The sequence below is a fragment of the Corythoichthys intestinalis genome, chromosome 20, assembly GCF_030265065.1.
Source record: "Corythoichthys intestinalis isolate RoL2023-P3 chromosome 20, ASM3026506v1, whole genome shotgun sequence".
Lineage (NCBI taxonomy): Eukaryota > Metazoa > Chordata > Actinopteri > Syngnathiformes > Syngnathidae > Corythoichthys > Corythoichthys intestinalis.
The window spans coordinates 4,143,438-4,163,774 of record NC_080414.1 but is presented as its reverse complement, the minus strand read 5'-3'; the positions used below and the strand labels follow the sequence as shown (position 1 = coordinate 4,163,774).

Below are 20,337 nucleotides of genomic sequence, written 5' to 3'. Positions count from 1 at the left end.
CTCATCCCATCACACAAATATTCAGGGGGCGCGTCAAGGTCTCGGTGCGACAATTTGACTGGTCACGCAAACTCAAATCAGTTCTCATTATTATTTGTCACTCTAGTGCTCTTAAGCTCAGAAAAAAGTAGGAGTCCTTCAGTTCACAAGTATGATGTTAACGATTTAGTTCACTTTTCCACCAAGGTAAACAAACGGCTTTGTGTTTAGTTGAAAGGCGACCTGTTTTAAAGAGAACCTGGGACTTAAGTGCCTGTGACAGCATAAAAAAGATCTTAAATAGCATTATTATGTGAATTAGAATCATATTTTGAGACGATTCGACTAAATACAACAATTTGGTTAAGAGCAGATGGCGAGAAATGAGTCTTTTAATCTGCTGTTTAGCCCCTGCCTGTCGTTATAGCACTCTAGCGTCCCCTGGTGGAGGATGACGTCGGCAGGGTCACAATTTCATCTGATTTAGAATTCAGCCCATTGAGAGGGAAGATTCATAATGAGAAAAATGCCACAGAGAGCAGCAAAATGTCATTGTTTCAATCTCTCCAACATTTTTACAGGATATTCTTTTTATCGAAGTATTTTTCCCCAATGGCGTACGGCACGCATGCTATTTTTAGACAGTGATGTCGCATCGTAAAAAGGAAGTAAAGCCGAAGTGGGACATTATAGACCCGCCCTCCCATAGAAACAACATAATTTGTAGAGATTCCGATCAATCGGGTCCGATCACGTCATTTTCAAAGGATCGGAATTGGCAAAAAAATATCAGCCATGCCTTTTTTTAATATATACACATATATTTATATATATATTTAATTAAATTGTTTTCTAATTGTATTTAACGTTACAGACATAATATGTTACACTCATCCAGAGTCTTTAGTTTAGGCTTAAGGTAGGGTTATCAAATTTATCGCGATAACGGCGGTAATTTTTTTTTTTTTAAATGTATCACGTTAAAATGTTTAACGCAATTAATGCATGCGCTGCACGACCCACTCACGCATTGTCGCGCTCAATCTGTAATGGCGCCGTTTTACCTATATAGAGAGTTAAAAGGCAGCGTAAAATGAGTAGAGTGAATTTTGGCAGCCTTTGGAGCCGTTTTTTAATTGGCTAAAGCCTTACAATCCCTCTCCCTACGATTAGAAATATCATGGGAAGCAATGTGGGAAAGCAAGGTCGCAATCTTTTTCTTAACACCTTATGTTATTTCACAACGCAGAGAAGCTATATCAATTGGTTGCACTACGCACAGTCATGGTTCCACTTACCATCATGCATTTGGGCATGGCTACAGTATCATTTACTGAAAGCTCAACAAATACACTAGATGGCAATATTTAGTCACAATATACAAAGTCACAAGTCTTTCTATCCGTGGATCCCTCTCACTAAAGAATGTTAATAATGTAAATGCAATCTTGAGGATTTATTGTCATAATAAACAAATACAGTACTTATGTACTGTATGTTGAATGTATACGTATATTCGTCCGAGCTTTATTCATTTATTTCTTAATGCATTGCTAAAATGTATATGATCGGGAAAAATGATCGGGAAAGATTGGAATTGAATCGGGAGCAAAAACAAGCAATCGGATCAGGAAATGTCGGGATAGACAGATACTCAAAATAAAACGATCTGGATCGGATCGGGAGCAAAAAAACATGATTGGAACAACCCTAGTAATTTGTGCCACTTTTCTCCGGTAATCTTTCAAAAACTAACATGCTGATCACGCATTGCTTTTTTGGAACTTGTAGAAACAACTCTAGACATTACGACAAATGAAGGATCTTTTCTTCATACGTTTCCGGAAACCAAAAACTGAAGACCGAATCAACTTGCGCGGACTTTAACACCAGCTCGGTGAATCCATTCACATTTCATATGCAGTAAACATTTTGTTGGGTTGGCATAGTCTTTCAGAAGACAAAGAGGTAAGCCATTTTTATATTTTTAACTTATTTTTTTTGTGTAACGTAGTGCCGTACTGACAATGTCTGACAATGAATGACCTGAAAAGAATTACAATGGTAACTGACTGCGTTTCCGTTACACACACACATACATATACAGGTATATGCAACTTAAGTTAGGGGGAAGTGTAAATAAATTATAGAATTAAGATTTGTTATCAATGAAAAAATTAAAAGTGTTCATTGGCTGTCACTGAGTAGCATTTGCGATCGCTACACAAACTCAATTACCCCCAAGAACGGTAAGAGATGTAGGACAACCAGAGGATATGTAAGAAATACAGGGCTGATGGTAAAGGATAACTTGTTGAAACAGGAGAATGTCATTGTAAGTCGCATCGATAAAAAAGCTAAAGCTATGCTTAGGTCGGCTCGTTTTTTTTCCGTCTTTTTCAGCCTTCGACACTCAAGCCATCTCTATAACTGAACATTTTTATGTTCTTCCACATCTTTGCCAGTGAATTTGGCACCAGGCACATCATTTTCGGAGAGAATTGGTAGGTTTAGCTCTGTAAACATCTCCTTCGTACACGATTTCCATTCATTTCCTATTAGGGACAACCGGTGGCTTGTCCCTACTTAGCAACAGTAGCTAATGTCATGAATATTAATGAACGGAAGTGACGTGTTGCTTCCGGTACGCCATTGCTAAATAAATGACAAGGTCATGACAAATAACAATCTTGTGCTAGATGGAATAAGAAATATTAAAAATGCATTTATTCAGTACGACATGGCAAAATTACTCCATAATGGTCAAAACTGTCGATTCCTTGCACCTCCCGAACAATATTTTATGCCACCGGAGTTAGTCCGGTTTATGTCATTTCCCTGCCCCACCCCAACTTCGGACAGCTAGCCGACATGCTAACCTGAACCGAGCGGCGTTTGTAAGTCTTATTCTTGCCTTTGGAATAAAAAAATCACACAAAACAACCCAGGATCATGTCACACGGTGGTGGGGTTGTTGGCAACCCCCCCAGCTTCGAGCAAGTTGCAAGTTACAGCTCGCTGTTCCCCTGCTGCGCGCAGGAGAGCTTGTTTACCGGACAAGCAGCTGGAGAATGACCGCTGGACAAACCGGCCGACGTGCGCGTAGCTGCCCGAGCCCAACCCGAGGATAGTGGACAACTGCCGGGCACACGAACAGGCAGAGGGTGCTGGAGATCTGGACGATATGGAGAACCGCACGCGCATAAGCCGAGTATAGCGCTTTCCCGGCAGGCACGCGAAGTGTACCGAGAGGGGTGTGTGACTAGCGGGTCGTCGGCCGAGTGACATTCTCAGTGGACGAGGAGCATTGTCAGCCACAAAATGCAAACCACTTCCATATTAAAACGTGTGCCATGATCCCAGTATTTGACATAATACAAAACACGATGTTTACTCACTTCCTCGTAAGTCCAATGATACCACAATTGGCGAACTTGTTTTGGCCAATCTTGGGAACTTTTTGAAACTCAAAAAGGCTCATACGCCTTTGCCTGGTGCAGCAACAAAACCCTGCAACACATTTGGCTGGCGTGATGCGAAAAATAAACTAATTAATCCGCAAAATCAGCTGCATCCCCAGTCAATCTGCATGCTATAAAGCAATGCTGTATTGTGAGATGCTGACCTGGGTGACATCACATTCGCATTTGTCCTCAACCCAAGACAGGTGCTGGAAGTCACTAATTTTAATGGCGCGGTTTCAAAAAATTGAAAAAAAATTGCTTCCACACACATCCATTTCATTCAGGAGCATAAAATACCGCGTGAAACATGAAATAAACATGCGTTTTGCTGTTATAGGCACTTTAAAGACTTGTAGAACGTGTATTTTGTTCTTCTGAAACCATTCTGAAGTTGATTTACCCATGCGTTTTGGATCCTTGTCTTGTTGAAGCATCCGTCCTCTTTTTAGCTTCAACTTTCTGACAGACAACCTCAGGTTATCCTGCAAAACCTTTGAATTCATTCTTCCATTAATAATTGCAAGTTGTCCAGGCCCTGATGTAGCAAAACAGCCCCAAATCCTGATGCTCCACCCACCATGCTTCACGGTGGGGATGAGGTGTTGATGTTGGTGAGCTGTTCCATTTTTCAACACATGACGTTGTGTGTTACTCCCGAATACCAAATTCGACTTTGTGGACTTCATCAGTCCACAAAATATTTTGCCAAAACTTCTTTGGAGTGTCCAAGTTCCTTTTTGTGAACATTAAACGTTAAATTAAATGTTTTTTTAGACAGCATTTGCTTCCTCCGTGGAGTCCTCCCACGAACACCACTCTTGGCCATAGTTTTACATATAGTTGATTTGTGCACGTTATATATTAGTTATTAGACTTTCCCAGTGATTTCTGTAAGTCTTTAGCAGACACTCTATGGTTATTTTTTTACAATCTCTGAGTATTCTGCGCTGAACTCTTGGTGTCATCTTTGGTGGATGTGCCAAACTCTCTCCATTTGTAGACAACCTCTCTGACTGTTGATTGATAAACATCCAGACTTTTAGAGATGGTTTTGTATCCTTTCTCAGCTTTATACAAATCAACAATCCTTGATCGCAGGTCTTCAGACAGCTCTTTTGACCGAGCCATGATGCACATCAGACAATGCTTCTATTCAAGACAATTCTTACCAGGCGTGTGTTTTATAGTGTGCATGGCAGCTTTAAACCACTCATCAGTGATTGGGCACACACCTGACTTAAATTGTCTGGTAAGAATTGGTTTCAATTGCTCTTTAGGTCTACTTAGGCAGATGGTTCACTAACTTATTTTTCCACCTTCTGTCATTGTTTGCATGCTCTCCTCATTAAAATATGAAAACCTATAAATGTGTGGGTGGTTTTAGTTAAAGCAGACTTTTTTTTTCATCTGTTTGATTTTGACAAACATCAGATAACATTTGATGGGTTTTTTTGCTGACATGTGGGGAGTTCCAAAAGGTTCAGATACTTTTTCATACCACTGTATTTGTTGGAAACGCAACGAAAGCAGGCTACAGGATATCCAACAGGTTTTGTTGAGTGTTTACACCAGGCTTTGTTATCTACCCCAACAGTGAGTATTTGTGTAGGTTTATTCATCCTGCTTCAACATGTTCTTGGTTTCTTATAAAATTGCAAAGTAGTAATAAGACACTATTGAAAGTAGTCAACATATTTTTATATGCACTCCTCAGACCAGATTTCTAAACCCTACTTTCACATTGCTGATAAGAGCACAGATGATAAGTAAAGCTCAAGGGTCCACTGTAGGTGAATGGTTGAGATGAATGATGGGTACAGTAATTACTTTGCAGATGAAAATGTTTGAAACTTTGCTGAGACCTTCACCACTTTATCATATGTAAAGCTAACGTGGTAAAAAACTGAATTTAGTGGTGATTTGAAGCGAGATGAAAAGCTTGATCAACAAGTTGTGTTGTTTAGGAGATATAGTAATTATCTAAATAACTGTTGATAAGTGACGTTAACAGACACCTATTCACCTGTTTTCTCCATTTTTTATTACTATGATGTATACATTGTAATGGAAAAGTATCTGAACATTTTGAAATTTCTCACATTTCTGCATAAAATCACTATCAAATGTGATCTGATCTTTGTCAAAATCACACAGATGAAAAAATTGTCTGCTTTAACTGAAACCGCCCAAACATTTATAGGTTTTCATATTTAAATGAGAATAGCACACAAACAATGACAGAAGGGGTAAAAATAAGTAAGTGAACCCTCTGCCTAAGGAGACTCAAAGAGCAATTTAAACCATTTGTTACCAAACATTTTGAGTCAGGTGTGTGCCCAATCACTGATGAATGGTTTAAAGCGGCCATGCCCACTATAAAACACACGCCTGGTAAGAATTGTCTTGATGAGAAGCATTGTCTGATGTGCATCGTGGCTCAAAAGAGCTGTCTGAAGACCTGTGATCAAGGATTGTTGATTTGTATAAAGCTGGGAAAGGATACAAAACTATCTCTAAAAGTCTGGATGTTCATCAATGACGCCGAGAGTTCAGCGCAGAATACTCAGAGAGGTAGAAAAAGAACCCTACAGAGTGTCTGCTAAAGACATAGAGAAATCACTGGCACAGTTCAATATCTCTCTGCACACATCAACTATATGTAAAACTATGGCCAAGAATGGTGTTCATAGGAGGACTCCACGGAGGAAGCCACTGCTGTCTTAAAAATATATTGTTGCTCATTTCATGTTCGCAAAAAGGCACTTGGACACTCCAATTTTGGCAAAATATTTTATGGACTGATGAAACCAAAGTTGAATTGTTTGGGAGTAACACACAACATCATGTGTGGAGGAAAAGTGGAACAGCTCACTAACATTAACATCTCATCCCCACCGTTAAGCATTGTGGAGGGAGCATCAGGATTTGGGGCTGTTTTGCTACCTTAGGGCCTGGACAACTGGCAATCATTAATGGAAGAATGAATTCAAAAGTTTCTCAGGATGTTTTGCAGGAAAACCTGAGGCAGTCTGTCAGACAATTGAAGCTAAAAAGAGACAAGACAATGATCCAAAACACAGAAGTAAATCAACTTCAGAATGGTTTCAGAAGAACAAAATACACGTTCTGGAGTGGCCAAGTCAAAGTCCAGGCTTGAACCCCATTGAGATGCTGTGGCATGACCTAAAGACGGCGATTCTTGCCAGACATCCCAGGAGTTGACTGAAATTCAGCAGTTTTGTAGAGAGGAACGGGCCAAGATTAGTCCTGATCAATGTGCCAGACTGATGTGCAGCTACAGGAAGCGTCTGGTTGAAGTTATTGCTACCAAGGTAGTGTGTGTGTGTGTGGGGGGGGGGACAAAATATAAAATATGATTGATCACTTACTTATTTTTCTCCCTTCTGTCATTATATGCATACTTTCCTCATTAAATTACGAAAACCCATAAATGTTTGGGTGATTTTAGTTAAAGCAGACAGTTTTTTCATCTGTGTGATTTTGACAAAGATCACATTTGATGATGATTTTATGCAGAAATGTGAGAAATTGCAAAATATTGATACTTTTTCATACCACTGTACGTTTGTTCTTCGTATCTGATTTTTAAAAAAAAAAAAAAAAAAAAAGCAACTTTAATTTCAGTATGACCTGTATACTGTATATTATTTATATATTTTACCATTCTCTATTGTGTATTTGTTTTTGGCTTGTGCGACCGATACTAAGGTACAATCTATAATCTGAAAAATACTGTAACTATAAATTTACAATAAGATTTTACTCTGGATAAGTCCTACAAAGAAAACACAACCAGGATATTGATGATCACAGGCTCATTTATTTATTATTTATCGTTTGATTGAATAAATGCAGCCTAATTTGTTATTCAAAAAACAAGAAAACTAATGAAATGTGAAATGGAAAAACCGTGCCATAATTGTTCATTCATGCTCTGTTAAGTGGTCTGCGTTGCATGATTTCACAAGGTCACAGTTTTGACGCCCCTCGCCAGGTGTTTGGTCATCAATAACGCCCTCTTCCAAGCACGCATAACAGTCTCTCAGAAATTGGATTGAAAGCAGCAGCCTTTGTGTTCACTAACATTTGCAGAGTCAAATAACGATGAACAAGCCTCACACAAAGCACGCCGGCTTTCCCGTTTGCTCGTGTCCGCACCTTGAACTTCGTTACAGTGACGGCGTCTGCGCTTTCCAAATAAATGGCAGTCATCGAAGCGGTGAACCAATCGGATTCAGAAGACAAAAACAGGAACGGAGCGCTGTAAAGAGAAGTGAAATGCGGGAGGACAACGGAGAAGGATATAAAGATGGAGAGACAGGATCAAGAATCAGGGACAGAGAAGGAGGGAGGGAGGCAGGCGGGCGAGGAAGGATGAGTAGAGATTGGTGTCACTAAGAGGTGATGTATCGAGGGGAAGGTGATGAGAGTGAGCCGGCTTCTCTTGCAGCTTCACTGGTAATATCCCTTTCCAAAACATCGCTCATATTTAATGGTGCACGGCTTCACGGATAGAAGGAAGTGAGGGAGAGGGGACGGAAAACAGTAGCATGCATGCAAATGCTTTCCCGTGACATATGCAGACTCTTCTTACAAATTCTCATAGCTTGCAACTCCAGAGTACATGTGCACTCTGCTACTCTGAAGGCAATGAGGTTATTTGAGAGTTAATGGACTTGAGACACAGGGTTGGAACTGCACTCAACTGAATGTGGGAGGGCAACAAACTTGTGTTTTGTTTGTTTGTTTTTTTAAGAGAACTTATTAGAGTGCGGTAATGGACATTGTGAATTTAATAACCCTTTAACACCTGGCATAGACTTCATAATCCATTGACAGGACATGGGGCGCAGGGCCGATTACCGTAATTTTCGGACTATAAGCCGCTACTTTTTTCCTTTATTTTGAGTCCTGTGGCTTATAGTTAAGTGTGGCTAATTTGTTGAATTATTTGATTTAATAGGTAACGCTTTATTTGACAGTGGTGTCATAAGACTATCATAATTATGACATGACACTATCATGGACATTAATGAATGTTTATGACAGATGTCATTAAGTGTCATCCGGCAAATTTTGTCATTGTCCATTTATGTCCAGCTTCTGTTTTTTTTTTTTTTTTTTTTCATTTATGTCCAGCTTCGATCTTTTACATCCATTCAAAAGTGAAATAATTTGCCGGATAACACTAAATGACATCTGTTATAAGCATTCATAAACGCTCATGACCAGTGTTGTTAATAACAGCGTTAGAATATATCGGCGCTATTTTTTTCAGTAATGAGTAATCTAATTAATTACTTTTCTCATCTTGGCAACGCCGTTACCATTACTGAGGCGGGAAAGGCGTGCGTTACTATGCGTTACTAAGTTGGTTGAATAAAAAAAGTGACTGACTATAGCCATAGCCTACAAACTACGCCCACATGATACGGTAGATATCACATATTACAGAACTAGATGCAAATGACTGACACGGCTGCATTGGCAACATGTTTTAAGGACTACGTGCGTTAGTAAACAGCCGCCATCTTAAAGCAGTGGACTTCTCAGGAAGGCTCTGATGTAGAGATCCTTCCTAGCGAATCGGCAAAATCTTGACTTAAATCTATCTTTAAATGATGAAACAGTTTTAAAACTTACACATGTTGAAAGTAGACAGAAGGGAACTAATGCAATAACGGGAGCAATTTTAACAACTTTAACGGTTGATTCACAACTTTAAATGACTTCCACACATAGCAAAGGTTACTATCTAGTTATCGCAATACCCTTGTGTCTAGTCGAGCGGAGGGTAAAGAATTGGGCTAGGGCCAAATGTCCCCAAAACCCTTTAAACTTCACATTGTGTGACCGTTTTTTTTTTTTTTTTTTCTGTTTTGTTTTTTCTTGAGAAAAAAAACATGAAAATTATCACCAGTTACTTTACCAAGTAACTAATTACTCTTACATTCAGGTAACTGAGTTACTAACGCAATTACTTTTTGGGAGAAGTAATTTGTAACTGTAATTAATTACTTTTTTTGAAGTAAAATTAACAACACTGCTCATGACAGTGTCATGTCATATCATGTCATTGTCTAATGACTGTCTTATGGCACCACTGTCAAATAAAGTGTTACCAAAAACCATAACTAGCAATTAATGAAACAACTGAAACAGTAACTGAAGAAATAATTAGCACAGAACATGAATTTTGATTGTTATTTACTGCTGTAGCACTGCAATGCATGCTAGGAGGCCTACTGGACAACAGCAGTTTTGACAGCAGGTGGCAGCAGAGGTTAACGGTCTCCCTCTCGGGAGCAATGATGACCAAATGAAGCTTCTTGAAGCAATGAAGCTTTGCAATCAAGTGGTTCAAAGCTTCATGGAGGTTCAATTGGTCATATAACACTTGTTTGATGCCGCTGTCAAATAAAGTGTTACCTGTTAATATCTTTTGGTGTTAATATCCCGTAATACAGGGAGGACAGATGCAGGTTATAGTCCAGTGCAGCTTATCTATGAAAAATTCCGTTTTCGTGCCAAATTTGGTGGGTGGCGGCTCATAGTCAGGTAAGCCTTATAGTGCGAAAATTACGGTAATAGGGGGCCTATCTCTGTCAAAGCTGACCCAGTGGAACCAGAGACAAAGAGCTTTTTACGTTGAACATTTTGTGAATTAATGCTTAAATCTCGTAAAGGCCGAGTTTTGCTTCCGCGTCAGACCTGCGCCGTCAAGGAAGACCCGATTTACGACCCTGCGCCGTAGCCTGACGTGTTCCTATTGAATTTTCTAACCTAGCCGCACATCGACGCATATGACGTGGCAGAAATGGACTGTGATTGGTCCGCTCAGACTGTTGTTTCCGGTTCAGCGTGAAATCACCGCTGTTTGTCAAACGTGATTTTTCTACACGCAAAAATGGACCAAGCCGGCGAGAGTATCAACGAAGAGCGAGTACTACAACTTCTACAATGTCTCGTCAAGACATTCGGAAGATTGCCAAATGGCAAGCAATTCGTGGGAGGAGATTGCTGAAAATACGGTGCTGGAGGTCAGCCAGCGATTGAATAAATATCGGAAGAACCACCGAGACAAGTATGTGTGTGTTCGAAATCGAATGGCCACACGAAGCGTTGACCCAGTCGGCCAAAAACTGCCAACTTTTTAATCACTTTATGTCGTATTTTTGGTTGGTGCACGTCATCCTTTATTGTGTCCATACAGTGCCTTTCAAAAGTATTCGGCCCCCTTGAATCTTTCAACCTTTCGCCACATTTCAGGCTTCAAACATAAAGACATGAAATTTAATTTTTTTGTCAAGAATCAACAACAAGTGCGACACAATCATGAAGTGGAACAACATTTATTGGATAATTTAAACTTTTTTAACAAATAAAAAACTGAAAAGTGGGGCGTGCAATATTATTCGGCCCCTTTACTTTCAGTGCAGCAAACTCACTCCAGAAGTTCAGGGAGGATCTCTTAATGATCCAATGTTGTCCTAAATGAACGATGATGATAAATAGAATCCACCTGTGTGTAATCAAGTCTCCGTATAAATGCACCTGCTCTGTGATAGTCTCAGGGTTCTGTTTAAAGTGCAGAGAGCATTATGAAAACCAAGGAACACACCAGGCAGGTCCGAGATACTGTTGTGGAGAAGTTTAAAGCAGGATTTGGATACAAAAAGATTTCCCAAGCTTTAAACATCTCAAGGAGCACTGTGCAAGCCATCATATTGAAATGGAAGGAGCATCAGACCATTGCAAATCTACCAAGACCCGGCCCTCCTTCCAAACTTTCTTCTCAAACAAGGAGAAAACTGATCAGAGATGCAGCCAAGAGGCCCATGATCACTCTGGATGAACTGCAGAGATCTACAGCTGAGGTGGGAGAGTCTGTCCATAGGACAACAATCAGTCGTACACTGCACAAATCTGGCCTTTATGGAAGAGTGGCAAGAAGAAAGTCATTTCTCAAAGATATCCATAAAAAGTCTCGTTTAAAGTTTGCCACAAGCCACCTGGGAGACACACCAAACATGTGGAAGAAGGTGCTCTGGTCAGATGAAACCAAAATTGAACTTTTTGGCCACAATGCAAAACGATATGTTTGGCGTAAAAGCAACACGGCTCATCACCCTGAACACACCATCCCCACTGTCAAACATGGTGGTGGCAGCATCATGGTTTGGGCCTGCTTTTCTTCAGCAGGGACAGGGAAGATGGATGCAGCCAAATACAGGAACATTCTGGAAGAAAACCTGTTGGTATCTGCACAAGACCTGAGACTGGGACGGAGATTTATCTTCCAACAGGACAATGATCCAAAACATAACGCCAAATCTACAATGGAATGGTTCAAAAATAAACGTATCCAGGTGTTAGAATGGCCAAGTCAAAGTCCAGACCTGAATCCAATCGAGAATCTGTGGAAAGAGCTGAAGACTGCTGTTCACAAACACTCTCCATCCAACCTCACTGAGCTCGAGCTGTTTTGCAAGGAAGAATGGGCAAGAATGTCAGTCTCTCGATGTGCAAAACTGATAGAAACATACCCCAAGCGACTTGCAGCTGTAATTGGAGCAAAAGGTGGCGCTACAAAGTATTAACGCAAGGGGGCCGAATAATATTGCACGCCCCACTTTTCAGGTTTTTATTTGTTAAAAAAGTTTAAGTTATCCAATAAATGTTGTTCCACTTCACGATTGTGTCCCACTTGTTGTTGATTCTTGACAAAAAAATTAAATTTCATATCTTTATGTTTAAAGCCTGAAATGTGGCGAAAGGTTGCAAGATTCAAGGGGGCCGAATACTTTTGCAAGGCACTGTATATTTGCTGTGTGTCTGTGACTTATTTACATGTCACATTTCAAGTAAATAAAAAAAAAATAAAGCGCCGTTTTGGTGTCAAAGGAGTTGTTTTGATGTTTAATTTTCAACAACAGACAGTTCACACACTGATTGAGAGTGCCTCGGTGCTTTTATGATAACGTTAACATCAAGGCTTCCAACGCAGTTTGGGAAGTTCCATAGCCGCCAGAAATCTGCTATGGCTTCCCACTGCCTGGCTGTAGGACAGGGCAAACAAATCGGGCTGGAGGGCTTTGCAGACCTCGGACAAAACGCTGGACGCAGTGCTCGACGCCAGTTTTAAGCTAGCCGCCACAGCTAGCTGGTTTCCACCCGAGGCTAGAACTCTATGCGGCATCAAAAGTTGGACAGACCGCCTCAAAACAGTCTTCTGCGTCACCTGTGCCTCAACATTTGTATGATCAACATTTATTCAATGTCGATGAGCTGAAGATCCACATTCAAGTGTTCCATCTTGCATTGTTATTTTATTTTTGACTGTGATTGTACACTTAGCCATGCACATATGAAGCTCCGAGAACCCTTTCTCGAACCAATTGGCTTCAGTTGTTCAATGCCTCACGAGGCTTCATCTCACCATCATTACTTATTTGGGCAAGACTCAATACAAGGGATTGGTCGCAGGATTAGACACTTGGAAAAACAATGACCCAACAAGAACAGAAAGCACATGGGGAACTTAGATACAGACATGGGGTAACGAGACAATTAGACACAGGTGGTTGATACAAGAGGAAGCGGATTGGTCAAGACACAGAGCAGGCCACAACAGGTGAAATCAATGAGTAATCACATGGACAAGAATCACTAGGGGCACAAACTAAACAGAAGTTAACTCAAGCCATGACACAAACTTGCTCAACGAAACGTTTTGAAGCTTTTTAATATTTATTTAACTTGTTAGGATAAACATTCAACAGAAAACAATGACACTCAATAGTTTTATATTTGGTAATTCAACAGGAACAGCAGGTATGTCATTGGCGTTTTTGTTCTTTCTACATACAACCCCTAGCAAAAAGTATGGAATTAACAGTCTCGGACGAGCACTCTCTGACATTTATCATGTAGAACAAACTCAGATAAAAAGCTTGAAAAAATAATGAATTGGAAAAACATTGTGGTGGTCAGTTAATGTTAGTTTTATAGAGCAAGTGCAGGGAAATATCTATGGAACCACTCCATTCTGAGGAAAAAAATATGGAATCATTAGAAACAAACAGAGAAATAACAGTCAAAACACATCACTAGTATTTAGTTGCACCACCTCTGGCTTTTATGATAGCTTGCAGTCTCTGAGGCATGGACTTGATGAGTATTCTTCATCAATTTGGTGCCAACTCTCTTTGATTGCAGTTGCCAGATCATCCTTGCAGGTTGGAGCCTTGCTGTGGACCATTTTTTTCAATTTCCACCACAGATTTTCAATAGGTTTGAGATCTGGGCTGTTTGCAGGCCATGACATTGACTGGATGAGTCTTTCTCCAAGGAATGCTTTAACAGTTTTAGCTCTGTGTCATGATGCATTGTCATCTTGGAAAATGACATATTTTCAATTGAAGGGATAAGAAAGCTGTCTAAAATTTCTATGTAAACTTATGCATTTATTGAAGATTTAACCACAGCCATCTCCCCAGTGCCTTTGCCTGACATGCAGCCCCATATCATCAAGGACTGAGGGAATTTTGATGTTTTCTTCAGTCAGTCATCTTTGTAAATCTCACTGGAAGAGCAACAAATAAAAGTTCCAGCATCATCACCTTGCCAAGAGTCAAGAATCTGCATTGGAGAAGGGGTCAAGAGTCAAGAATCTGCATTGGACAAGGTGATAATGCCGGAACTTTTGTTTGGTGCTGTTCCAGTGAGATTTACAAAGATGACTGCCTAAAGAAACCATCAAAATTCCCTCAGTCCTTAATGATATGGGGCTGCATGTCAAAAAGGGTTTGGATGATATCTCTTTGTGAGGTTCGTAAGTAAGTTGAACATGCACAGGAGATTGTTTTTTTTTTCGGTTTGTTTTCAATGGGTGTTGGGTCTCTTGACCCAGCCCCACGATCTTAATAGTGGTCAATGTAATTCAGTTCTAAGCACCAGGAAGAAAGTAGTACAGTGAAAAACACAGACACAATTCCATTTCTTGCAGTATAATTTCAAACATGTTGACTCCTTCTTTTGTTGCCCCCCATAGGTTCAGGTCTTAATGACGGCCAATGGCATGCCGTACGTTTGGTCGCCAAGGAGAATTTTGCCATGTTGATGATGGATGGCGATGAACCTTCTGCTGTACGTTCCACGTCACCACTCTTAATAACCACTGGAGGAACTTATCACCTAGGAGGTAAAGCAATAATGTTTTCAGCTGGGGCACAGCATTCTCTTTTTAAATTCAATATAAAAGTAATTGCAGACGTTCATTTTTGTGTGTTTATTTATGCAGTAATGCTTTTATTTTGATGCGCGTGTCAATGTGTCTTCAGGATTGTGACTATATTTAGCAGATTTCCTAATGCCTTTAGACATGCTTCTTTTTGTTTAAGCATTGATTGAGAATGCGTGTTAATGCTGTATACTAGGGGTGTGACAAAATAGCATTTGTTAGCCCCGATAGCTGGTTGTCCGATAGTGATTAGAACAGATACTTTTTTGTCACAAAAAACACTTATGAAGTTTGGTTCTTTTATGACTTTATTATGGGTTAACAGAAAAAGTGATCAAATCTGATGGGTCAAAAATATACATACAGCAACACGAATTAGCAATTTCATGTGAGTGATTATTGACTTGAACAATCATTGACTTGAACAAGTCAGGAAAGTCACTTGGAGCCATTTCAAAGCAGCTGCAGGTCCCAAGAGCAACAGTGCAAACAATTGTTTGTAAGAATAAAGTGCATGGCACTGTTTTGTCACTGCCGCGATCAGGACGAAAACGCAAGCTATCACCTGCCGCTGAGAGAAAATTGGTTAGGAGGGTGAAGATTCAACCGAGAATCACCAAAAACCAGATCTGCCAAGAATTAGAAGCTGATGGAACACAGGTGTCAGTGTCCACAGTCAAGCGTGTTTTGCATCTCCATGGACTGAGAGGCTGCCGTGCAAGAAGGAAGCCCTTGCTCCAAAAGCGGCACCTTAAGGCTCGACTGAGGTTCGCTGCTGATCACATGGACAAAGATAAGACCTTCTGGAGGAAAGTTCTGCGGTCAGACGAAACAAAAATCGAGCTTTTTGGCCACAATGCCCAGCAATATGTTTGGAGGAGAAAAGGTGAGGCCTTTAACCCCAAGTACACCATACCTACCGTCAAGCATGGTGGTGGTAGTATTATGCTGTGGGGCTGTTTTGCTGCTAATGGAACTGGTGCTTTACAGAGAGTAAATGGGTTAATGAAGGAGGATTACCTTCAAATTCTTCAAGATAACCTAACGTCATCAGCCCGAAGATTGGGTCTTGGGGGCAGTTGGGTGTTCCAACAGGACAATGACCCCAAACACACATCAAAAGTGGTAATGGAATGGCTAAATCAGGCTAGAATTAAGGTTTTCGAATGGCCTTCCCAAAGTCCTGACTTAAACCCCATTGAGAACTTGTGGACAATGCTGAAGAAACAAGTCCATGTCAGAAAGCCATCAAATTTAACTGAACTGCACCAATTCTGTCAAGAGGAGTGGTCAAAGATTCAACCAGAAGCTTGCCAGAAGCTTGTGGATGGCTACCAAAAGCGCCTAATTGAAGTTAAAATGGCCAAGGGACATGTTACCAAATATTAGCGCTGCTGTATGTATATTTTTGACCCATCAGATTTGATCACTTTTTTCTGTTCACCCATAATAAAGTCATAAAAGAACCAAACTTCATGAATGTTTTTTGTGACAAAGAACTATTTTTTCCAATCACTCTATCAGAGAAAAATCAGAGTTGTAGAAATAACTGGAAACTCAAGTGAGCCATGACATTATGTTCTTCACAAGTGTATGTAAACTTTTGACCACAACTGTATATACGTATGTATATATATATATATTTTTTTTCACCCAATAAGTTACATACTTGGATGTGACGACATTGCTATCATGGCTTTGTCAGGCTGCTGCTTACCTTTGCGAAACAGGAAAAAGACTAATACAAAGTGAATCCAGTAAAACTTTTTATTGCATACCTACTCTTGGTGACAATAGTTGAATAAACCTTTGGCTCTCAAAGGCCAAAATATTGCTAAATTTGTGAAATTAAGACATTTATAATACTAGCCCGACAGTAAGAAAGTAAAAAATACATTCATAATAATAAACTCTGAATGAACTGAATAAACTTTTTAAACCTCTCAAAGGCCAAACAGGAAAAAGACTAATACAAAGTGAATCCAGTAAAACTTTTTATTGCATACCTACTCTTGGTGACAATAGTTGAATAAACCTTTGGCTCTCAAAGGCCAAAATATTGCTAAATTTGTGAAATTAAGACATTTATAATACTAGCCCAACAGTACGAAAGTAAAAAATACATTCATAATAATAAACTCTGAATGAACTGAATAAACTTTTTAAACCTCTCAAAGGCCAAACAGTACAACTTAATGAAGGTAATAATAATAATAATACTAATTGACCACAGCATCCTTGCCACGGCATCCTGTCTCTCTATTAGCCTCCCTCTTTGGGCACCAGCAGGCTATAACTCAACTCAATCTATAGCAACGCGCATATGCAAACACCACACACACAGCTTAGCCACTTAGCTTAGCTTACTTTGCTTACTTCTACAGCACTGGTGAAACATGTCTCAAATTAATGCGGCATTTCTTTCAGTAAAAGACAAGAAAAGTAAAGTACCTTTGACTTCGGGATGCTCCGGTTGAGCAGCAATAGCTTGGCCGGTGTGTGTGATCCCTTTAATTCATTCGCATTAAGACTTGGCTGCTCCGGACTTCTGCTGAAAACCTTATGGCCCCTGCCTTCTCCAGCTTTTCTAAAACATGTTTCGTTACTTTATTTTTCAGTGGATTTTTTAGTCGTCTCCCTAACTCATTTGCGACTTGGGACCTGATACTTGGGTACTGCATGAACCATAAAAAGCGGGATTCCCACGCTTTCAACGAAGGCAAGGGGCAGTTTACAGACAAGTCATTTCGGTGATTTTTTTTGGACATCTGTTTTGCTGCTTCACTCTTCTCGTCCCACTGCCCAGGGTTTGTTGCTGCGGTCCATCCCCATCCATTGTACTTAACGCTGAAATATTCTGAAACCGCCGACATTTTCTTTTCCTACTTATAGTTTGTTTTTCCTCCATATGAAAAAGCTGCCCCGGCATTGGTTAAGTCTCATTGGTCTGGAGCAGGTCAATAGCGATAGCTGCTTGGCATGCAAAGTAGTGGGTAGAAAGTGTCAGGAGAAAAAAGGCTACATTCAGTGTTACCAGAGCGGTAAATGGTATCGGCGCCTTGTTTGTTGGTACTCGCCAATAACGATACCAACATTTCGGGCTGAATCAGCACCCCCTGTCGATACTGGTATCTGTATCAGTGCAGCAGTAGACAAATGATCACAATGGTGATATATTGTGATACTTTGCATCCCAAAATGTTATCGGTATGCTCATGCCAGGGATTGAGATATCGTTTTAAAAATGTGTCTGTGTTTTAAAAAAAAAAAAGTTGCTACCAAAATCTTCCACAATAATAGTGTCTCAGTTAACTCTGTGGCTGCCATTGATAGTGCTCGATGCCCAATTCATTAAGACTGGGAAGGGACGAATTAATGTTCATTTGTTCAAACCAGAGCATTCACGGTCACTCTTTTCGATTTTCGGGGCATTTACAGGCCTATTAATTTCTGGGTCACTTGTTGTTGTGTAACCCAAATTTAACAGGATGTGACCCGTAAAATGCCCCAAAATCAACAGGAAGTGACTGAAAATCGACAGGCCCAGAATTACTTCGTTGCCTGGCATTAGCTGCCACCGATGGGCATAGAAGTGGGATGGGCCCATTTAAAGTGGGAGGGGTTCATTCACTGCTACCCTCTCAGTTCAAATGAATTGGACATCTACTAGCGAGAAACTTGGATAGCTTGTTTTCTTTTTATAAGTTAAGTAGAATATCCTACAATAATTTCCAGACTGATGTATCAATAATCGTTGTATCGGCATATCGTTAGATCATTATCGTGGACTTTGGATCGCAATTTGTATTGTAGCGTAATGTACCAACAGGTTCCTACCCACACTATATACGTATGAGACATTCGGTATATTCATTCACTCACCGATCATAAACCCTGGACATGTAAACCCATGTTGATTAATCACTTCTAATTTGGTGATTTAATTAAGTTTTCCATGGAGCCAGATGGCTTTTATTAATGTTTATGGGTATAATCTTGACAATCCATATTCCGATGGCAAAATGGCTCAATAGGCAAGAGCAAAAATACCGTCTATCTAGATCAGTCGATAAAAACTATCAAACACACATGCACTATTATGAACATCATGTCACTATCATTCTGAATTACGATGACTGCATCATCACGTTACGTTAATGATGTTGCATGTATTCTTCATTTTTTTACTTTGTTAATGAACAAATATACTTTAACTGTGGAAATACTTGTGATTAAATGGTCAAAAGTTGGTGGAACTTCAACAGTTGCTGAGCCAAATCACCAAATGCAAATTGTGTGACTTTCACACCATCTGTGCTTTCCAGCCCAGCCAGTAGCTCTTTAATGATGCCATGACTCTCACATGGCATGTGCTGGTTGTCACCTTTTCGCTCACTGCCTGCCTCATTCAACCTGGAACTAAATACTTCTACTCAAAGTTTGACTGAGTGGGATAGTGTTTCTACTTTTAAAATTACAGAGTGACAACTATGTACATCAGTTAGAATCAAAATGCATTTATTGTCATTGAGCCATTACCGAATCCATTACAGTCATCATATTCACAATCACTTTTGAACAGATCTGCCACATACAGTATGGGAGTAGCCGAGAGGGCCGTTCTTGTATCTGTCAAAGTGAAGAATACAGTGGGGCAAATAAGTATTTAGTCAACCACTAATTGTGCAAGTTCTCCCACTTGAAAATATTAGAGAGGCGTGTAACTGTCAACATGGGTAAACCTCAACCATGAGAGACAGAATGTGGAAAAAAATCCCAAAAAAACACAGTTTGGGGCTGTCGTTGGGCAACACGGACTTTCAACTCCCTCCTCACCCCGTGGCGTCAAAATGATAACAAGAACGGGGAGCAAAAATCCCAGAACAACACGGGGGGACCTAGTGAATGACATACAGAGAGCTGGGACCACAGTAACAAAGGCTACTATCAGTAGCACAATGCGCCGGCAGGGACTAAAATCCTGCACTGCTAGACATGCCCCCCTGCTGAAGAAAGTACACGTCCAGGCCCGTCTGCGGTTCGCTAGAGAGCATTTGGATGATGCAGAAGAGGACTGGGAGAATGTGTTGTGTTCAGATGAAACCAAAATAGAACTTTTTGGTAGAAATACAGGTTCTCTTGTTTGGAGGAAAAAGAATACTGAATTGCACCATACCCACTGTGAAGCATGGGGGTGGAAACATCATGCTTTGGGGCTGTTTTTCTGCAATGGGACCAGGACGACTGATTTGTGTAAAGGAAAGAATGAATGGGGCCATGTATCAAGAGATTTTGAGTGAAAATCTCCTTCCATCAGCAAGGGCATTGAAGATGAGACGTAGCTGGGTCTTTCAGCATGACAATGATCCCAAACACACAGCCAGGGCAACAAAGGAGTGGCTTCGTAAGAAGCATTTCAAGCTCCTGGAGTGGCCTAGCCAGTCTCCAGGTCTCAACACCATAGAAAATCTGTGGAGGGAGTTGAAAGTCCGTGTTGCCCAACAACAGCCCCAAAACTTCATTGCTCTAGAGGAGATCTGCATGGAGGAATGGGCCAAAATACCAGCAACAGTGTGTGAAAAGCTTGTGAAGAGTTACAGAAAACGTTTGGCCTCCGTTATTTCCAACAAA

The 20,337-nt window shown here is 40.4% G+C and overlaps 1 protein-coding gene across 2 annotated transcripts in view; it reads left to right on the top strand.

Moving 5' to 3' along the window:
• Nucleotides 1–20,337, top strand: part of cntnap2a (contactin associated protein 2a) — a 674,074-nt gene that overhangs the window by 372,675 nt on the left and 281,062 nt on the right. For both annotated transcript variants that reach the window (XM_057824376.1, XM_057824377.1), the window contains one exon: nt 14,518–14,667. In XM_057824376.1, coding sequence (XP_057680359.1) covers nt 14,518–14,667 — 150 coding nt within the window. The remainder of the gene's footprint in view (nt 1–14,517; nt 14,668–20,337) is intronic.